General features: G+C 41.0%; 1 protein-coding gene across 1 annotated transcript in view; it reads left to right on the forward strand.

The window, feature by feature from the left end:
* LOC146854871 (sodium- and chloride-dependent GABA transporter 2-like) overlaps positions 1-20,278 on the forward strand; it is a 681,032-nt gene that overhangs the window by 412,876 nt on the left and 247,878 nt on the right. The window contains exon 9 of the mRNA XM_085652276.1: positions 3,415-3,539. Coding sequence (XP_085508402.1) covers positions 3,415-3,539 — 125 coding nt within the window. The remainder of the gene's footprint in view (positions 1-3,414; positions 3,540-20,278) is intronic.

The following is a 20,278-nucleotide window of genomic DNA, read 5'->3' on the forward strand; positions in this document are numbered from 1 at the left end:
TGTGCTTACCACGCGAAGTTCAACTGACCTTTGAGATTCAGCGATAGTAAAAAAATATATATCCTGTAGGGAGAAAAAATGAACATAACGATACAACATGTAACATAGAAAACATGATGTGTAAATTACAGTTTTATCCCCTTGGTTATTCCCCCTGTGGTGATATTCACAGCCAGTGTCACTCAAACGTGTAACATCATTTATTAAAACATTCACAACTGTTATTGGAATCATTGCATGCTCGTAAAGCTGGTGAACATGCTGGCGGAGTGCGCAGGTCATGACTACATGCGCATCAATAGACCTCTGTCGTGGTGAGAACAGGCAACATGTGTGCGCTTGGTTGACCCACGTTTGCTAATAACAAACAAGGCAGGTGAGGGATTGCAAAACAACACTCGTATTCTAAGCGCATTTAAATACTGCCCCCAATAATGCGTGAGACTGAAAACGCTGTGATATATGGCGATCGGTCAGCACAAGACAGAAATAGTAAGCTACTGTATGTAATTACGTAATTTCACGAGAATTCCATGCCAATCGTATCCAGGGCGGGAAGAGCTCCTATTAGGTACTCTATGAGAAGAGGTTTTTAAAAAAGAAAGGAAGGAAAAATGAAGCGTGGATGAAAATCAAGTCAGGGCAAGGAAGAGAAGTTGTAACAGCGTTAACCACTTATCAATAGTAAAACATGGAACGTTCTTACTTTTATCTCGGAGCTCCTCTGCTGATCAACCTGTTTCGGTGGCCAATATGCCCTATGTTCTTATCTTTACCTACATTCGCTCCAGCTCTGGCATCACAACTGTCGCTTGATGTCATGCTACCCACAATATCATGCTGTAACAATACCTATGGAAGGGCACAGAAAAGAGCACGATGTGGCGACGGCCATATCAACACCACTGCACAAAACCATCATACATTGAACAACTGCCTCTCTATACCGACATATGCAGCTGTTCCATTATCATTCCAGCCATTATGCTCATAATAATAGAGTACAACACCTATTGCCAACATACTGAGCCTAATTTACCACAATGGCTGATTTGACACTAATTCTTTTTATTTTTGACTTTTCACATTTCGACATATTAATTAAACCAATTAATATTCGGTCTTAATCTACAGGACCCATACATTCAGTGGTCCATGTCCTGCTTCTAATAATAAAATTAACCGTGAAGCGTTGTCCATTCTCATCAGCTTCACTTTTTCAACCATAGTCCTCCAATTCTCCTTTTGGAGTTTTCTTCTGCAGTTACTGCTTCAAATTGACACTAACCATATTATCAGTGCAGCCATATTCATCCATTCGGTAAAACTTTACTTGAAAGACTTCCCTGTTCAGTGATCGTAATTTGCAATGTGGAGCATCTAATGTTTAGCCCTTTTCGAGACACATCAGCCGTGAAGCGTTACCTATCTGTTCCGCTTTGCGGTTTCTAAACACAGTCTTCGAATTCAACTTTGAGAAAATTCCACGTCTAGCGCGCATAAGAGAGCATGTCGCATTAGCGGTCTAGTTGTTTCGAGGCACGTGTGCATCCTCACTTCACTCACTTCCGGTGGCACATGCACGCGGCGCGTTTCACCTCATGTTCGCGCTGCAGTGCTCTAGTGTGCAGGTGTTCTCAATCTCCTCTCCCGGCCCCCACCCAACTTAGTGAATATATACCTATGCATCGGGCACAATGGCGTTCATCACTATCAAGTGGACGCTGAAACAGGTTGATCAGCGGAGGAGCTCTGAGGCAAAAGTAAGAACGTTCCATGTTTTACTATTGATAAGTGGTTAACGCTGTTACTACTTCTCTTCCTTGCCCTGACTTGATTTTCTTCCACGCTTAATTTTTCCTTCCTTTCTTTTAAAAACCTCTTTTCATAGAGTACCTAATAGGAGCTCTTCCCGCCCTGGATACGATTGACATGGAATTCTCATGAAATTACGTAATTACATACAGTAGCTTACTATTTCTGTCTTATGCTGACCGATCGCCATTTATTACAGCGTTTTCAGTCTCACGCATTATTGGGGGCAGTATTTAAACGTGCTTTGAGTGTTGTTTTGCAATCCCTCACCCGCCTTGTTTATTATTAGCAAAAGTGGGTCAACCAAGCGCACACATGTTGCCTGCTCTCACCTCGACAGTGGTCTATTGATGCCGCATGTAGTCATGACCTGTGCACTCCGCCAACATGTTCACCAGCTTTACGAGCATGCAATGATTCTAATAACAGTTGTGAATGTTTTAATGAATGTTGTTACACGTTTGAGTGACACTGGCTGTGAATATCACCACAGGGGGAATAACCAAGGGGATAAAACTGTAATTTACACATCATATTTTCTATGTTACATGTTGTATTGCTTGTCCATTTTTTCTCCCTACAGGATATATTTTTTTTTTACTATAGCTGAATCTCAAAGGTCAGTTGAACTGCGCGTGGTAAGTTCACCTTAGCGAGTGTGTATATTTGCGCTACACACATGGTTTATTTTTACCACTCACTTCTTCACTCTTGCACATTATTCACTTATTTAATAGGTCCTGAAGAAAGCTCCAACATTTTTTTCAACCGAGCTGAAACATGTCGACCTGACCTAAGGATAATCCAGACACAAATTTATTGTTCTTTTAGATTATCCACTGCATTTCTTAAGCATACCATGGGCCACAGGGAATAAAGTATCATATAGTGAGTTTCCCATAGGTATTTTTAATAATCACCACTTTCACTACGTCATCACACATAAAACAAACCAAAACCTGCTCCACTGTAATCAGGTATCGCAGCACAGTTGGATAGCATTCGGCTACCCAACTGAACCCAATGATGAAGCATGACACCAACCAGGTTGGTGTGTGAGGGTTCTTTTAAACAACCCCTGTGATGTTTTGACACCATTTTTACAAATTAGTCACTCTCTAAAGTGAACCGTCTCCGTTGATTTTGTGATTACTACATTGGGACAAGGACAGGCCGTGCAAAAATAGTCCTATCTCTCTTGATTGTTTTTTGAAGGATCCTGTATTATACTACATGGAAAAACGCTGCCAGGAAACAACATATCCGCCACATTTAATACATACATCTGTCGCTAGAGTGCATTGGATTTGTTAAAAATGATAGAAATCTAAGGGGAAATGAGAGTAAGGGAGGTGGGTACAGAGTTGGTGGCATGCTCTGATATGTCACTAAGCATGACAACTTCAATAAAAAGTGTTTGAAAAAAATATATACTTGCATTAGCCTTGCTTCTTCCCTTAACCTCCTACCCTTAGTTTTACTAGGAAAAATATAGATGTCAGTTTCTTAAACTCTATTTCTCTAATGTCTCCCTTATTCGAATTGGCAACGGTGATACCAAGCTTTACTTTCTAACTCATCCTTTTTTCTCTCTCTTAGGGATTCAATTGCTCTCTGTTTCCTGAACAGTGGAACCAGTTTTGTAGCCGGTTTTGCCATATTTTCCATTTTAGGATATATGGCACAAGAGCAGGGTGTGCCCATTTCCGAAGTGGCAGATTCAGGTGAGTGAAGGGATTGCATCAGTAATATGAGCATTGCTATCAAGGTGAGAAAGGAAGAGTGCTGAGTGTAGCATCACCTATTGCAAAACGGCTCAGATTTGTTTGAATAGTGGCCACATCCTATTAAGGTTATTTATTTTCCCCAAGGTGATTCAGTTTGTTTTCTATAAATATTAAAACGCATTATCAGCAGCTTTGCTATTGCCGCTACACTGCGTCACAGAGCAAGTCCAGTTGTGGTTCAAAGCTAATGTATGCTTCCGTCTAAATCACCATTTTTTCTTTAACGCTTTTAACCTGTTTTGATGAATATTTCAGAAGATTTTTTAAAAGGTAGCTACAGTTTAAAATAAGGAGCTAGGGATGACAAGGCGAACCATGAAACGTAGCCGTACACTTAAGCGATGTTTGGAAAAACATGCTTACAAGTTTGAGTAAAATGAAAAAAAAACAGGAGTCAACAAGACCATGACAGATGGGTAAAATCCAGCTACCTCTTTCATGAGGCTAAAATGTGTGAGGGGTCATTTATATTTCTTTAAGAGGCTTTATGGCCTAGTAATTTTTTCTCATCAGTGTCTCCAGGGAAGAGACACAATTGATTTGAATATAAGACGTCTTCTTGAAAGGCTCAAAGAGCAAAAAAAAACCAATTCATGGGATATATAGGTTTGACTAAACCACGTAGTTTGCTGATGGGGACTATTTTACAAAAAATAGCCTGTGTTTATCAAGCTTAATACTGCTAGCCGTGTCTAAAGAAAGGGTTGCCATTAAAGTGAAAGTGCAGAATGGGGCGCTTTAAAAAAAAAAAAACATTTGTTTATGAAGAGTAATGCGGTGAGCTGCTTCTAAAGAAAGAGGCGCGGCTGTCATTAAATTGCAAGCGTGTTTTGGTGTGCTTTAAAACAGAAAAGAAGACTTTGCTTGTTACAGTAAATACAGACGTGGCAAGGCGTGCCACGCTGGGTAACAAAAATAAAAGAGGTTGGGGGAGAGCATGTCCTGCCTGCAATGGGAGGCCGAAGGCTGGAGAAAGTCATTCAAGAAAATAGTGCTTGGAGTTTGTAATCAAAACTACAGAGAAACAACACATGTAAAAGGGGGTGTCCCCATGGGAGGTTACAAGAAGTGCAAAGGCGGTACTATGGAGGGATTAAAAAGCCTATTGACCAATGACAAGCCACCATTTACAAAGGACAGTGACTGGAGCCAATTTTAAAAGATGGACGTAAAGTGGGCAGAGCTTCATGCCCATATCCTGAATTGGTTTTGCGAGTGTATCCTTCAAGACAAATGCGAAAGCATGGTCGTCATTCTTAGAATGGATTTCCTGTGAAGACAAAACTGTTCCACAATGGCGCCACATACCATGATGCGTACATGAGTGTGCACATGAGCATCATGACGTATGTATCATGATACATGATGGCCATTTTTAATATACTGTACTAACATGTTGGACTGTCATTTTAGAACTGTAATTTAAAATGTTGAATAAAGATAATAAAGTTGAATAAAGAAAATTGATGTGTGTGGAGAGTGCAAAAGAGTAAGCAAGGAACCTGGCAGCCAGGTCCCCATTGAAATAATAATGATAAATTAAACCACATCCCACGAGATTGAAAGCAGAAAAAGGCATGATGAGGAATGCCTTAAGGATGCGGTGGAGGTTGTGAAAAAAAGCACGCAAGCAAATGGTGTAGAGAATAAAAAGTAAAATGGGTAGAGAGCAAGGAAACACATGAACACCAATGGAGTGCCCAAAAGCAAATACAGAAAAGAACCCTCAGGTACACCATTCAGTCAGAACACTGTGAGTTTGAAATTATCTTGGGTGGGACTAATACAAGAATAGAGAGCAAAGCCATCAAATTAATTGCAGACAACTGAGACAGACAGCAAAGCCATCCAGCCATGATCAAGGGGCTGATCGAAAGCCCACTTTTTTTTAAAATTCTTTTTATTAAACATAGTGAATCAATAGCACATTATACAATCAAGATGAATAAGTACAATATGGTATGGACAATCAGTTTTCCCATCAGGTACAATACAGCAATTTATCTCTGTTTACATTCATGGGGAGGGAGGCTCTTCTGGAAGATCACAGATTGGGGGGGTACAAATATTCCCTCTGTAGTCATTCCATGCGTTCCAGACTTGGGACCACTTTTTGGGGCAGCCTCGAGCAACGTAGACCGTCTTTTCCCTAAACATATACCAATCTAGGTCTTTCTTCCACGCTGCTATGGTAGGTGTGTATGTAGCTCCCCATAGCTGTGCAATATTTCTCTTTGCTAACCCACAATGTGTAGCACAGAACCCTGCCCTATCAGGCACTTGCTGGTCCTGATAGTCAGGCCAACCTGTTGCAGAGCCTAAAGAACTTCCTGGAGGTGAAACAGGAAGTCCTCCCAGCTACTATGGTAGACATCTATGTCATCCAGGTAAGCATTACTGAAGGCCTCCATCCTTCCAGGAACTGATTCACCAACAGCTGCAAGGTGGCAGGGGCATTCTTGTGTCCAAAGGGCAATACCTTTAATTTAAAGTGGCTCTCAGGTGTGGAGAATGCTGATTTCTCTTTTGCCCGCTTAGTTAGGACAATCTGTTAGTATACTGAAGTGACGTCAAAAGTACTCAGGAACTGGGCAGCCTCTAAACAGTCTACTAGCTCATCAGCTTGGAGCATAGGGTGTGCATCAGTTTTAGTGGCTGAGTTGAGCCCCCTGTAGTTGACACAAAAGCAGATTTCTGGGGTGGTGCCCAGTGGAGTGGCCCTGGGAACTAGCACTAGGGAACAGAGCCAACACACAAAACATGCATGGAAGAATATTGTATGTGTGTGCAACCTCAAACTACTATTTGTGTGTGGTATAAATCTTTAAAAACACTTCCTAAAGCTGTTCTGCTTAAAATGGTCTAAACAGGGTATGCGGGCACCATAAATTAAAGAGGTATGCATTGTGCTTCTTCGCAACTAATTTTTAATGTTTTCTGTGCTTGTAGGAAGATGTTCTCCGCCCTTCATGTGGACCCATAGGATGTTTTTTTGAGATGTGTACCACACACAAATATTAGATATGAGATTGCACGCACATACAATATTCTTTCACACATGTTTTGGGTATTGGTTCCGTTCCCTGTTATAGGAAAATGCTGATGAGGAAAGAGTGAGCGATTTGGCGAGAATCTGCCAATCGCTTGTAGATGGTTGCACTGCTTTAGGCTTTTCCTACCTTTTTATTCCTCGTATATGTAGGATTCACCATGATGCACTGGACCTGTCCTATTTCTAATATTCTTTCTTTTAAATACACATAATGGGATGGTTCATAGGTATGCACTAGAACCTGCTCCGCTTGAAAGTGAGTAGTGGGGGCCTAAAAATCGCTGGGCCCGATTTACAAAAGTAAACCGAGACAAAATCCTAACTTTACGACTTTCGGTATTCACAGTAGGGATTGAGGAGTACTAAAGTTAGGATTTTGTCTCAGTCAATCTTTAAGTTTTGGTCCTAAGTTAAACTTAAGACAACCTTAAGTTTAACTGAGACAAAATCCTAGTCGTAAAGTTATGATTTTGTCTTAGTTAAACTTACGTTTATCTAAAGTTTAACTTATGACCAAAACTTAAGATTTACTGAGACAAAATCCTAATTTTAGTACTCCTAAATGCCTTCTGTGGATGGCACCCATGATGCCTTTCTTTCCCTTTAATGATCCTCTTTGCTGAACAAAGAAATCCGGTGAGCCTTAAGATTTTTTGCTGTTTTTCCACTAGCTTGGCAGATGGGATATGTCCTGCAAAATGTATCTGTGGATGTCTTCATCCGGGGCCAATAAAAGTGGGAGACAAGCCTCACAAAGTTCATATCCTACCTAAGATGTCCTCCCAGGGGTATCTCATGAGTTAGCCCAGTAGGAAGCCCTGTAACACTGGGTGAACACTAGCACACGTGTTGCCCCTTCTATAAGTGCCTTAGGCTCACTGTAAAGGAGGCTATTCTTTCCGTAAACAAGGTGATATCCAGAGGTGTCACCAGATGCCGGGGCTTATGCCTTCCACTTTATGCCCTATAGGGTTGGGCTGTCCTTGTGCGCCTTTCAGAACTCCTCCCTGGAGGGCCTATCCTCAGCTTGCCATCCAGCAGGCTGAGGCAGTTCTCCTAGGGAGACAATATTTTCCCTAGTAGGCCCTGGGGCGACCTCCTCTTGCACCCCATCTACCTGTACCATGGAAGTTTCAGGAGCTGTTTCCCATATCCCTTTGGCCATTCTTCCAGCTCTGGGCTTCCTTGACTCGCCTCCTGTGCACCATAGACTTTGTGGTCATGAAGACCCCGTCAGGTGACCCCATCATTTCCAAATGTGACCTGAGCTCCACTTCCTTCCAAGCAGTGTGCTCCAAGTTATTCCCTAACAAGCAACTTGCAGGCATGGTGAGGCTCACAGCTCATTTAAGGGAACCTGAGACCCTACTCCCATTAAAAGGGAGCCAGAGCCATTTGGTAGTGTCTCTCATGGTTGTCTGCTACTACAACCTGGTGGCAAGTATTGGGTATCACCTGCTCTGAGGACACCAGATGACACTTTACCGTAGATGTGCTGGGTGCTGTGTCTCTCAGGTCCTCTACCTTCTGCTGATTGATGGTGAACCATTGCCTATACTTGGAAGTATTTGAAGGCATAGGGGCATTGGGCACCCTCTCACTATCACCCAGGGACACTAGGGTAAGCATGGCTGAAACCCCAATACTAGCTGTGGACATCTCCTCCCAAGCACTACACTTGCAACCCAGGGGTACCCCACACCAGTTGGGGGCTGTGTCCTCTTGGGGCACCCTGAATTTCCCTTGGTATGCCCAAACTGGTAACACTCCTAGTACTTAGTGGCAAACCTACCTGTGTTCTTGTATAAACCCATTTTTATTTTGATCAGACTAGGGCTGAGTCCCTTTCCCCAGCAAACTATTTGTGGGACCTTAAGAGAACTCCTTATTATGTTTATTTCCCCCCTTTTTCTTCTGGTGGGAATCCTGACCACCCTTTTGGGAATCCCTCAAAGATACCTTCTTCTGTACCCTGGTGCTGATCCAGCGGTCCTCCTCCTTAACAAGTTCCCTGGGGTCAGAGAACTTACTATCCACTAGGTGCTGCTGGCACAGCTCTGTAAAAGTAAGACTGAACATGTGCTCCCTTGTGATCAAATTGTGCAGCTCTTTGTAATCACTCACATCACTGCCTTTCACCCAACCATCCAGTGCCCTGCAAATGTGGTCACACATTCTAAGCAGTACTACTAGGGCAACTTCTTGCTGTCCCTAAACTTTTGCCTATACTTTTCAAGGTTGGGCCCATATTTCAGGGTGAGAGTGTCCTTCATGAGGAGATACTTCATACTGTCCCCTTAACCTTGGACATACCTCCCTTCAATGGCAATATAGCTCCAGAGGCTGACCCCCAATCCTCCTCAGGGACTCAGTGCATCTCCAGAGCAACCTCATTGGCATCAAACCATTTATCTATGTCATCCCCTACAACAAATTTAGGCACTAGATCTTTGGGGATGTAAACCCTCCTTTCTCCAGTGGACCCTGGGGTATTGCTGCCACCATCGCTACTGGACTCTGAGTCTGTCCGGCTTTCGGCTTCAGCTCCTTCATGCTTATATAATGCTCCTGCAGTAGTTTCCTGTCAGCCACGGCCCTTGTACCTGCAGCCTTTTGCTTTGCCAAGGCTCTCCTAGACTCAGTTTTCTCCATGCCATGGTTCTCTCAGCATTTCTCTACTCTGCAACCAGTTTCATCTTCAGACTTTTTGCCTTTTTTTCCTTGGCTACTCTGGGGACAGCCCACAGCTCTCTGCAGCCTACCAAAAGGGGCACCATTTTGGTAGGCAAGGGGCCCTACTCCTGTGGAAGTTGCAGCTCAAAGTCTGCAGCCAGAACCTCCTCTTCCTCTAAAACCACTACCTCCTCCTCATGGTTGTCATCCTCTGGCACCTCTGGGAGCTGCACCCTTTTGTTCTCCTCACGGAGGGCTTGCTGAAGGTCAAGCTTTGTGTCCTTTTCCCCCACATTCAGCCCCCTTTCCTCGCAGAGCTGCAGCTCAGCCTTACTGGGGTTATCAACATTAAGCAGCACCTTCTCCATTGTAGAAAAAAGGAGGTAGGGAACTTACATTTATAAAAAGGAGTAAGATAGCTAATGAGAAACTACTGAGAATTGAAAAAGAGGTCAACTCTAGTGTGACACCCATCACTCTCAGGCACTACACAAAAACAAGTACTGTATCCCACCACTGAACACCATGTGAGAAATTGGGTTGCTAGTTGAGGGTGGTGTTAACCCTGCTAAAGCAACACCCACAATCCCTCTCAGGTGTACCACAAAAACTCACTAAATTAACTTGTGCTTAACTCTCTGGTAGCTTGGCACAAAAGCAGACAGGCTTAACTTAGAGGCAATGTGTAAAGTGTCTATGCAGCATACAAGCAATAATAAAAAGAAAACCCAACACAAGAAAAATCCCAAACTAATCTAGAAATAGTAAAACATAATACAATATTTGACACCAAAACCGACAAAAATATAATTAGTAGAACCGGAGACATGGAATTTTAAAGGTTCATCAGAAATCAAGCGCTAAGAACAAAAAGCACCAACCGCGAAAATCTGGTCACGGTAGACTGGGTCGAAGTCACAGGTTCAGATTGACTGCGATGAAGCACAGATTGAATTTAAAACTGATTTGAGTCCACTGATGATGTACCTTGGGGCCTGGGCATCGATATGTGAAGTCCTTGCGTCGAGAAGCGTTGGCTGGCGTTGAGGAGTTATTGATGAGGAGCTACAATGTGAGGTTGAGATGCATCGCACAGCAGCAGAGCTGATGAGTTGCCAATGGACCTTGTTATGCTGGGTCCTTCCTCATCTTCGAGGCAACCCCTGGGGCTGCGAAGACTTGCGCTGTGATGTGTCAACACAAAAGATGGGATGTGTTGCGCTGGGCCGGTGTCTGTGTTGAGCTGCGTCAAAGGAGCCACTAGGGCTTGTGAGGACCTGTGCTGCAATGCATCATTGTTGAGGATGAGATGCATCAAGCAAACCTGGTGCAAGTGGTGAGATGCATCGTGCTGCACCGAGATGCGTAGAGTTGCTTCAACGTCGAAAAAGCCTGTTACATCCCTGTGCACGGGGGCAAGTTGACTGACCCTTAGAGATTTCCTGGAGTCCTGGGTCCAGACAGCCAGGCTGGCTTCAGCAGGGCAGCTCAAAGCAGCAGAAGAGTCCTGGTGCATCAACAGCAGAACATGTTTTAAGGAGCTACTTAAGTGGGTGGCACAGTAAGTGCTGCAGGCCGATTAGAAACATTTAATTTACAGGCCCTAAGTATGTGGTATACCACTTTACTAGGGACTTGTAAGTAAACTAAATATGCCAATCAGGTGTAAGACAGTTTTACCATGTTTAAAGGAGAGAGCACAAGCACTTTAGCACTGTTCAGCTGTGGTAAAGTGCTACTAAAATGAGATTTATCAAAATGGGAGGATGAAGTTCAAAGTTTGAAGGGAATACCACCCTAAAGCTGAATGGTCTAACAACCTGCCTGCAGTAGTGCACTGTAGGTCCTGGAGTACAACTACGGTCTGTGACAGTAGATGGTCCACAATCAGTATAGCATCAGTATCTCTCTCCACTATATCTGCCTTTGCCGTTTGTGGGCCTTGTTTCAGAGTGAAAAATTCTCTTTGTTTCTCAGCTGCTTTGTTTTGGGGTCCTTACAAGTGTGGACCTCAGGTTCAAGATCTCAATCTCTGCCCAACAGCAGCACAGGTGCCCAACCTACTTGAGCCTCTGCATTTCTTCCAGTGTCATCTTGCCTCCTGGTCCAGGAACCACATTCACAGTCCACAGGTTGAGCGATTAGAGCAATCAGTTCCTCAGCTCACCCTCTGGATGTGCTTCAAAAATTTGCCACTGCACTGACAAATTGGGATGTGGGAAAAGCCTTTCAGTGAGAAGCATTTGAAGTAAATAATCCTAAGTATCTAAAGCCATAGGCTTTAACTGATCTAATGTTATACAGGAGCAGGATATTTTTCACCTGCATGTTATTAGGCCCATATGTAGCTTTAGGAGACTTCAAAATTTGCGACTGGAAATCAAAACTAATAAATTATCTATTATTCCTGGCCCTCATATAATCTACATTGGCAGAATCAAATGTCTAGCCCCAGTCAGTGGTACAAAAACCCAGAAGGAAAGGCTGGTAACATTGGGATTTTGAGGAAGGTTTTTGGTCAGCCTTGCCCAGGGCCTTGGACTGTTTGTTCTATGTATTCTCTGGGATCCACCAACAAGTATAAACTAATTTTGTTAAGCTTAGCTTAGTAAGGTCCAATAAGAAAGAGTTCAGTGTGCAATTTGAGTCTGAATTAAATTCCCTTCGTGACTTTGCAAACTAGTGACCAGTGGATGCTGCGAAAACCAATAACAGTATTTTCAAAGGTAATGATGTAATAGCCTCATATATAAGTGAAAAGAACGGAGAGGGAGAGGAGAAAGGACTTTACTGTGCACCTTCAGGACTAACAGTTGCTGGTGAAGATCGGTGGCTTAAACAGATTTGAGGCATGAAGGTGCAGGGAAAACAGTGAAACTCTTGCAAAATTATTTTGAATTCCGTTTGATTCCCAATCTTTGAAACATTTACGTCTGCACTTGTAACAAAATGGTCAGTCAGTACATGTCTGTACTGTAACATGGTAAATTATCACATTTTATGAATAATAAGCAAGTGAAGTGGCAGGGTGTTGTTTTAAAGAAGCTTGTAGAATTAAACTGGTGCCTCAAGGTAGAAATAAGCTTGTTTTATACCTTAATTTAGCTGTATGGAAATTATATCCAAATTAGAGCAAATTTCAATCCATCATAAAACTCACATTTCCAATGGCAATTTTCCAAAATCATAATTAAATGCAAAGTATTGCATTGTAAAAGGTTAGCCTTAAGCATAAGATAAGGCAGGCTTTTGTTTCTTTACAATACTTAGGGGCTGGGTATGATGGCGGAGGGACCGCCAGCCGTGCGGTGGCTGGCCCTCCGCCATCTTGACATCGATTTCTCCCTGCCATATCAGGATGGGGGGGAAATCAGCCGGCGACCGTGCGGGCGCAAAGACCGCCTGCCACTCTTCCGCCAGAGGCTATTGCCCCGATTGCCTGGCGGACGGTCCACAATGCGTAAAATGGTGGCAGTGGCACCGTCCGCCAACTTACAATGTGGGCTACAGTCAGCCTTTCCATGGTGGTGCAACCGCCATGGAAAAGCTGTCTGGAATTGGTTTTGGGGGCCCGTTGCAGGCCCCCCTTGGTTTGGGGGGAGGTAGTTGTGCACTGGGGGGTACCCATGATACCCCCCGATATTTCCATCCACCCGTTGCAATGTTAAATTGCTGAATGCGACCGCCACCGTGGCAGTCGCATTGTAATTAGGGGTGGGGGACAGCTGCCTTACAGGTAGGCAGTCCCGATCCCCGCTACGATCGTAATCGGCTCCTTAGTTTTTTTGCAAACTTGAGGAATCCTTAGTTGTCTAAAATCACCACTTACTAAATTAAAAATAGCGTTATGCAACGGAGACAGTGTGTTGTGCCTCTAAGTTGGTAGTGCATTAGTGTGCTGAGGAAGGGGTTGCCAACTTTCTTAGACAAAATTACCGCGCATTTGGTTACGTTTCGCTATTGTGGAACAACAGCCAGGTAGGTGAAAAAGAATTTGTGTAAACTTGTCAGAATTCTACTTTAACATAGCAATTATCCTTCTGTTTGCTCGTATAATAACTGAATCTATTTAGACTGTTCTCAAATACTTGTAAATTGATTTCTTAATGATTTTCCTGTTTTAGGCTTATGTCTCAGAAGAGAAAAAAATACCGTCTTTCTCTGCTTTCTCAATATTTTTTATGTTCAAATATCTTTATTGTTTATTTGAAAATAGAAGTACATTTATAATAAAGTGAAAATACAATAGGTCAGAATCATGTATATAATAAGTTAGTACCGAAGCATTTAAAAAGAGAGAGAATACATAACCAAGAGCCAAATGGCTGGGATAATAAGAGAGACAAAAATATCATTATATTAAAAAAGTGAAAAATAAATAATATGACAGATGATATATATTATTAAATCATCAAATATTGACATATATCCCAGAAATATGGAACAGGTAAATCCAAAAAAGAACAAAGGGATATTAGAGAAAGACAGAAAGATAGAGAAGAAAGAAATAAAATAGGTGAGAAGGGAAATTTGCTTCATTGACAAAAAAATGAGTTAAGAAATGGAATCAAAAGCATATTGAGCCACCAACCCCTGAGAGGATACGTTCATGTAATTATCCAAGGATGCCAAACATTACTAGAAATGGAAGTCGAGTAATGTTTCCCACCAACAAAGGTATGAGCTCCACAAAGATATAAGACCCTTTCCCACCAGGTATGATAAGACAGGAGATTAAAAGATTTCCATTATGTTAGTATAATTTAACAGCAATGGATGAAAGTAAGTCTAAAACCACCAGATCCGTATTGTCAAGGGGCAAAGGAATAACTGCAGCCCATAGACCTAGTAAAATCATAGGCAAAGAAAGTTTTATAGATGTGTTAAAAATTAATGATAAGTGTTTCTGTATTTGGCCACAGAAGTAATCTAGTAACGTACATTCAAAGAACATATGTGGATGGATGCCTGGTGCTAGATTACAGATCCAATAAAGATCACTATCGCGTAGTTTCAGTTTATGTAAACGAGCAGGGGTCCAATGTAAAAGATTTAGTGTAAAGAATGTGGATTGGATAAGTGAAGGAGCAATTTTGTTACATATGGATAATTTCCCAATCAGATGCCAAGTATCTTGTGAAATATGTTTAAAAATGTCATCTGCAAAATGATGAGACCATTTAACATAAGTGATTGTAGACTGTGATGATTCCAGTAAGAACCAAAGAGCGCCTTGAGATGCTAGGAAGGAAACCTGATATAGATTCCAATCCGTAAGATTACAGCCACCCAAATCAGAAGTTTTCCTGAGGTATTTGGAAGCAATTCTAGCTCTCGTATCGCTCTATAAAAATTTTGAAGAGATTGAATCAAGCTCATGGAAGAAGGCAGAAGAAAGCTGTATAGGTAACATGGAGGATAAAAAACCAGATCCCTAAATATTTGATATGAGTCGATTGCCATTTGAAATCTGAATTACCCATTTGAGAAGGAAAACACAATGCGTTTAGGGGGAACAATTCCGTCTTTTCTTTGTTAAGAGTGTATCCAGAGATGAGTGAAAAATCACTAATGATGTTAGAGATAATGGGGATCACTGGTGCAATATCCTCTGAAAAATAAGGACGTCATCAGCGTACGCGGCGTTTTAAGCCTGTATGAACCAAATTGAAACCCTGTAATACCTTGGTTCAGATTAGGCCTGGGCGAAAATTTCGTTCCGTTCGCGGATATTGCGATAATTTGACATTTTCGCGTTCCGCGGAAAGCGCGAAAATGTCAAAATTTCCGCATTCCGCAGCTTGGCGATAATTTGTTTCTTGCTCGCGCTGTAAAATAATACATTCTCGCGCGATCGCCTTACCTGAATCCCTGCGTTCGCCGACAAGTTTTCTTGATCTGGTCGCGTTCTCCATGAGATGTTGTATTGTTTTTAGCCATTTGCGCTGTCTCGCGACAGTTCGCGCCCGCAGTGACGTCATGCGTCGCGCGATCACGTCTTTCTTCTCGCGATCATGCACCGCGAGACAACTGAAAACAAGATGGCCGCGCCCGCGAGCAACCACATGGGTAAGTTGGCGAGCCATAACCATGCAGAAAATCTCGCGAACATGCGAGAAAAAAACTTCTGCATCTTCGCGATATTTCCGCGTGTTTGCGATAATTTTTAACATTTTCGTGATAATTTGCGAAAGTGGATTTCGCAAATTCCGCCCACCCCTAGTTCAGATTAAGTAGACGAAGAAGTGGATCTATAGATAGGAGAAAAAGAAGGGGGTGAAAGAGGGCACCCTTGTCTAGTGCTCTGACGAAGGTTAAATAAGGAAGACGTAGTGCCATTAATTCTGATATTAGCTTTTAGTTGCGCATAAAGAGACATGGCCATATTAGTAAAGGAATCGCCAAGGTTATGGGATTCTAATACTGCTTGTAAAAAAGGCCAAGAGACTTTATCAGAAGCCTTTTCGGCGTCAACGGCAATCGCCGCCGATGGCAATAAGGAAAGTTTTGCTTTTTCCTGTATATGACAAATGGTCCGAATATTGTCTCTGGCAAGTCTCTCTTTAACGAAACCTGTTTGGGAGTAATGGGTGAGATTTGGAATATGACCCTCTAAACGTTTAGCTGAGACCATGGCAAAGATTTTAGCTTCCATATTTAATAATGAAATTGGGCGATAATTTTTAGGATCAGAATGATCATTACCCTCCTTTAGTATAACTACAATAGTAGGCCTGGGCGTAGTTCGCGAAGTAGCACTTCGCGAAGCTACGCAAAGTGAAGTTCGCACTACGTGAGCTACGCGTAGCACTTTGCGAACTGCATAGTACCTTGTTCGCACTGTGCCAGATGTCGTTTTCAATGATTGCACAGTGCGGACAAGCAACCGGCACTGTGCAATCATAGAAAATGGCATCTTGCACAGTGCGAGCTGTAGTTTTCTGCTGCTCGAGTAGATTTTTACTCGAGCTTCAGCTTTCTCAACGCGAACTGGTAGTTTCTAATCGCGAGCGGTCGCGAGCATACGCGACCGCTCGCAATGAGAAACCTGACCTCCTCGCGTTGGGAATCTCGCCGGGAGGTTTATTTTCCATGCTCGCGATCGCCAACTTGAAGTTGCTGATCGCGAACAAGGAAAAAGTCTCGCCGGGATGTCATTTTGCTTGCTCGCGGTCGCCAACTTGACGTTGAGGACCGCGAGCAAGCAAAAAATGACCGCAGCACTACGCAACACTACACTACGCGTGTTCGCACTCTGCTACGTGCAGTTCGCGTAGTGCGAAGTAGCGCGAACTTCGCAAACTACGTGAGCGTAACGTAGTGCTTTGCCCAGGCTTATACAATAGTAGCCTCAGCAGCCGAACCAGAAACCTTACCAGAAAGAACATAATTATAAAAAATTCTCTTAAGATATTTGATTATTGAAGGAGTAAAAGTTTTATAAAAGGCATTAGGAAATCCATTTCCCTGCGTGAGTCGCCTTAATAGCCTGAATGATCTCCTCAATATGAATTGGTTTTCCCAGTTCAATCATGTCAGTATGGGAAATAGTATTAGTAGGAATCGACTGAAGAAACATTTGACAGGTAGTCTTGGTAGATTGATTCTTAGGTGTGTATAATGTTTAATAAAATTCTTGAAAGACTCCAAGAATTTCATGGGTTTGGTAATTTCTTCGACCCATTTTTATCAGTTATATGAGTGGTATTGATATTCGTGTTTTGATATTTTAGCATGGCGGCCAAGAGCTTTCCAGCTCTATTCCGTAACAATAAATGACCGGATTTTTGTGCATGTATACCAATATAAACTCTTTTAGTGACTATGGAGTTAAGAGTATTTAAAATTTTGTATATCCTGCAGGAGTGATTTCTCATTTTAATGTCTAAATAGTTCCTCTTTGCGTTTAATATCATCCCCCATTGATTGAAGGGATTTTCTAATGTCACTGTTTCATTTGGCCATTTTTTTAATAATATGACCCCGTATGGTACATTTAAATGCGTCCCACAAAACTATTGGGGAGTTCACTGAAGATTCATTATCCTTGAAGAAGTTATCAATTTCCTCATTAAGTTCTTCAACTTCATCCTTATCTTCCAAAATGTCTGTATTGAGATGCCAGTTACGAGGGCCTCTTGTATCTGTGAGATTAAGAATAGTTAAAGAAACCACTGCATGATCATAAAAAACGATTCGATGAATCATGACATTGATAGTATGTTTTAAAATAGAGGCATCTACCAAAAGCTAATCAATGCGAGAAAAGCTAGAATGTGGAAAGGAGATAAACGTGAAATCACTTCCCGTAGGATTATGCAATCTCCATGTATCAACAAGATGATGAGACAAGCACATATAAAGTAAGTGTTTATGCGCCCTAGGGGGTCAAAATTCTAAAGCAGAGTGTCTATCCAAAATAGGATCAAGGGGAGGAAAAAAGTGGGTCATCAATATTTGGGGCATATAAATTCATACTATATAAATCTTCCAAACCGTTAGTCAAATGAGTAAGTAGCCATCTACCACTGGTATCATGCTCAGCTGTAACAATAGACAAACCAGAGCTTTTGGAAATAAGAGTAACAATCTCATTCTTCTTTCCAGAGGCCTTGGAACAAGTAACATCAAGAACCCAATCTTTCCTCATAATAAGAGCCTCTTTAAAGGCTATCTTAGTTCCTTGAAGTAGAACCACATCACCAGATAAACGTTTGCAATAATCTAAAATGTTGGTCCTCTTAAAAGGGTGATTCAACCCCCTAACATTAAGTGAAACTACATTTAAGCCCAACATAGATATGTATGGAACAACAAGAGTGAATGCATCTGATAAAGAGGTAAAAGGGAGGCCAATAAATAATTGAAAACTAAAGGAAATGTATCATATATACCAAAATAAATTAAGTAGATGTCCCAGAATTAGAGTCAAAAGAAAGGAAGGGTGTGAAGACTTGAAGGAAGGATAGAAAGAGCAAGAGAACTCCAGGAAAAAACGGAGCATTAAAAAAGTGTAACCCCACCAGGGGGAAACAATGTGGAGGAGCAACAGCAGAGGCCATCAACAATGGTGTAGACAGCTCAATGATCAATATGTCGCTGAGAGACAAAACAGGTATAATATTTCAGGTGTAATTGCTCTATTGCCTATATCCCATTAATAAGAATACATATTGCAAATTCAATAAATATAATATACTTGAACATTGAAGAAGACATATCATTTCATAAATAAATAATTATATTAGCAGATAAATATCCATCTAAGGTATTATAAATATCAATCTGAGGTATTATAAATATTAATCTAAGGTATTATAAACCGGTCTATAAAATGTATCTAAATAAGATGCAAAGAGGATAGTCTCAGAATACAGAATATAGAATATATAGCCAACTGTAAATTGATGAAATAAAAAGTCAGGAACAATCTCATACAATTAGAGCCCTTGGTTGATAAAAATTAAATAGAGTATCTGATATTAGATGCAATTCATAAGCAAACCATCGTAACTATAAACACATGGAGCTTCAGGATAAATATACAAGAAAAAAAGAAAAAAGGTTACAGCGAAAATTGAATAGATACGTTTAAATTAATGCATATAATAACATGAATACGCTAAATATTCTAACATTCCAACAGTGAACAATATTATTGATAAATAGTATATACACATACATAAATTATCACCAACTCAGAGCAACAAGAAGAGGTAAGAAATCAAATAAAAAATAGAATAAGTGGATCAAATAGAAAAACAAAGAAAATGTAGAATAAAACGAAGAAAAGAAAATAGAATATAGTAAATAGAAAATAAGATACTTACTTTTATCATGAGACTAAAGAGAGAGTAAGTTAATGATGGATCCAAGAATAAATAGAAATATACGATTGTACAGACTTATAGAAAAGTATTCTCCAATAAGCAAAATACAAAACAAAAAAGTGCATAGTTCTGGTGTCTAAAGAGATACTTATTATATATATCATAAATGACCACTGTAAAGTTGTGGAACAAAAATGCCATGAACCAAACCAATTCAGCAAGAACAAAAATTATAGAAGAATTAGATTAAATGCCTACTATAAAGTGTCATTTCACCTATGAGATTTAATTACTATAACATATGGCAACTGTGCAAATATCATAATATTGGTGACAAATGACGCCATCAATTAATATATCTATGTAAAAAGATTACAGCCTAAAAGGACCACTGAAAAAAAGGAACGACAGAATAAGGAGTAAAGTAGAAATTGGAATAGGCAAAATAAAAAAGGTTCAAATATCTACTAATAGCAAAAGAATAGGAGAGAGAAAAATAGAAATGAGTAAGAGAATAGATATACATTAACAGTAGTAAAATTTTAACAATATACCTGCAAAGAGCCATAAAAATTAGGTTGACCAACCTTGTACATACCATGCAAGGGATGTAAACCCAATTAACACTAAAAAAACAGCACAGAAAATTGCATTATCCTGTAAAAAGGAGAATCAATTAATAGAGAATATCTAATCTAGGATGAGCGAAACCTCAGTGTGTAATCACCAACTGCAGAATGAGCTTAAAAAATAGCAACATCCACAAAGATTGTCGCAAAGTATAAAAAAGCAGAGAGCCAGCGTATGTATTAGATAAATGAAAAGCATTAGGCACAGACATGTCAATACATACAAATCATGAAGGGTAAGAAGTACCAGGAAGAGAGTCTAAGTCCATCTGTGAATCAAATTGATCTGAAAGTTCATAAAAAATCTGTGGCCGACCTTAGAAAGTTATTCGCAATTTTGAGGGACCAGCAAAGGAAAATGGAATATTCATATCAGTGAGTCTCTTGCGTAAATTCAGGAAGCCTTTGTGACAAATTACAGTATCTCTGGAAAAGCCTTGTGAAATTGATATTCTGTGACCTTCCCATTGTATTATTTTAATCTTACTAATT

Source organism: Triturus cristatus, chromosome 4_1, assembly GCF_964204655.1.
Source record: "Triturus cristatus chromosome 4_1, aTriCri1.1, whole genome shotgun sequence".
NCBI lineage: Eukaryota > Metazoa > Chordata > Amphibia > Caudata > Salamandridae > Triturus > Triturus cristatus.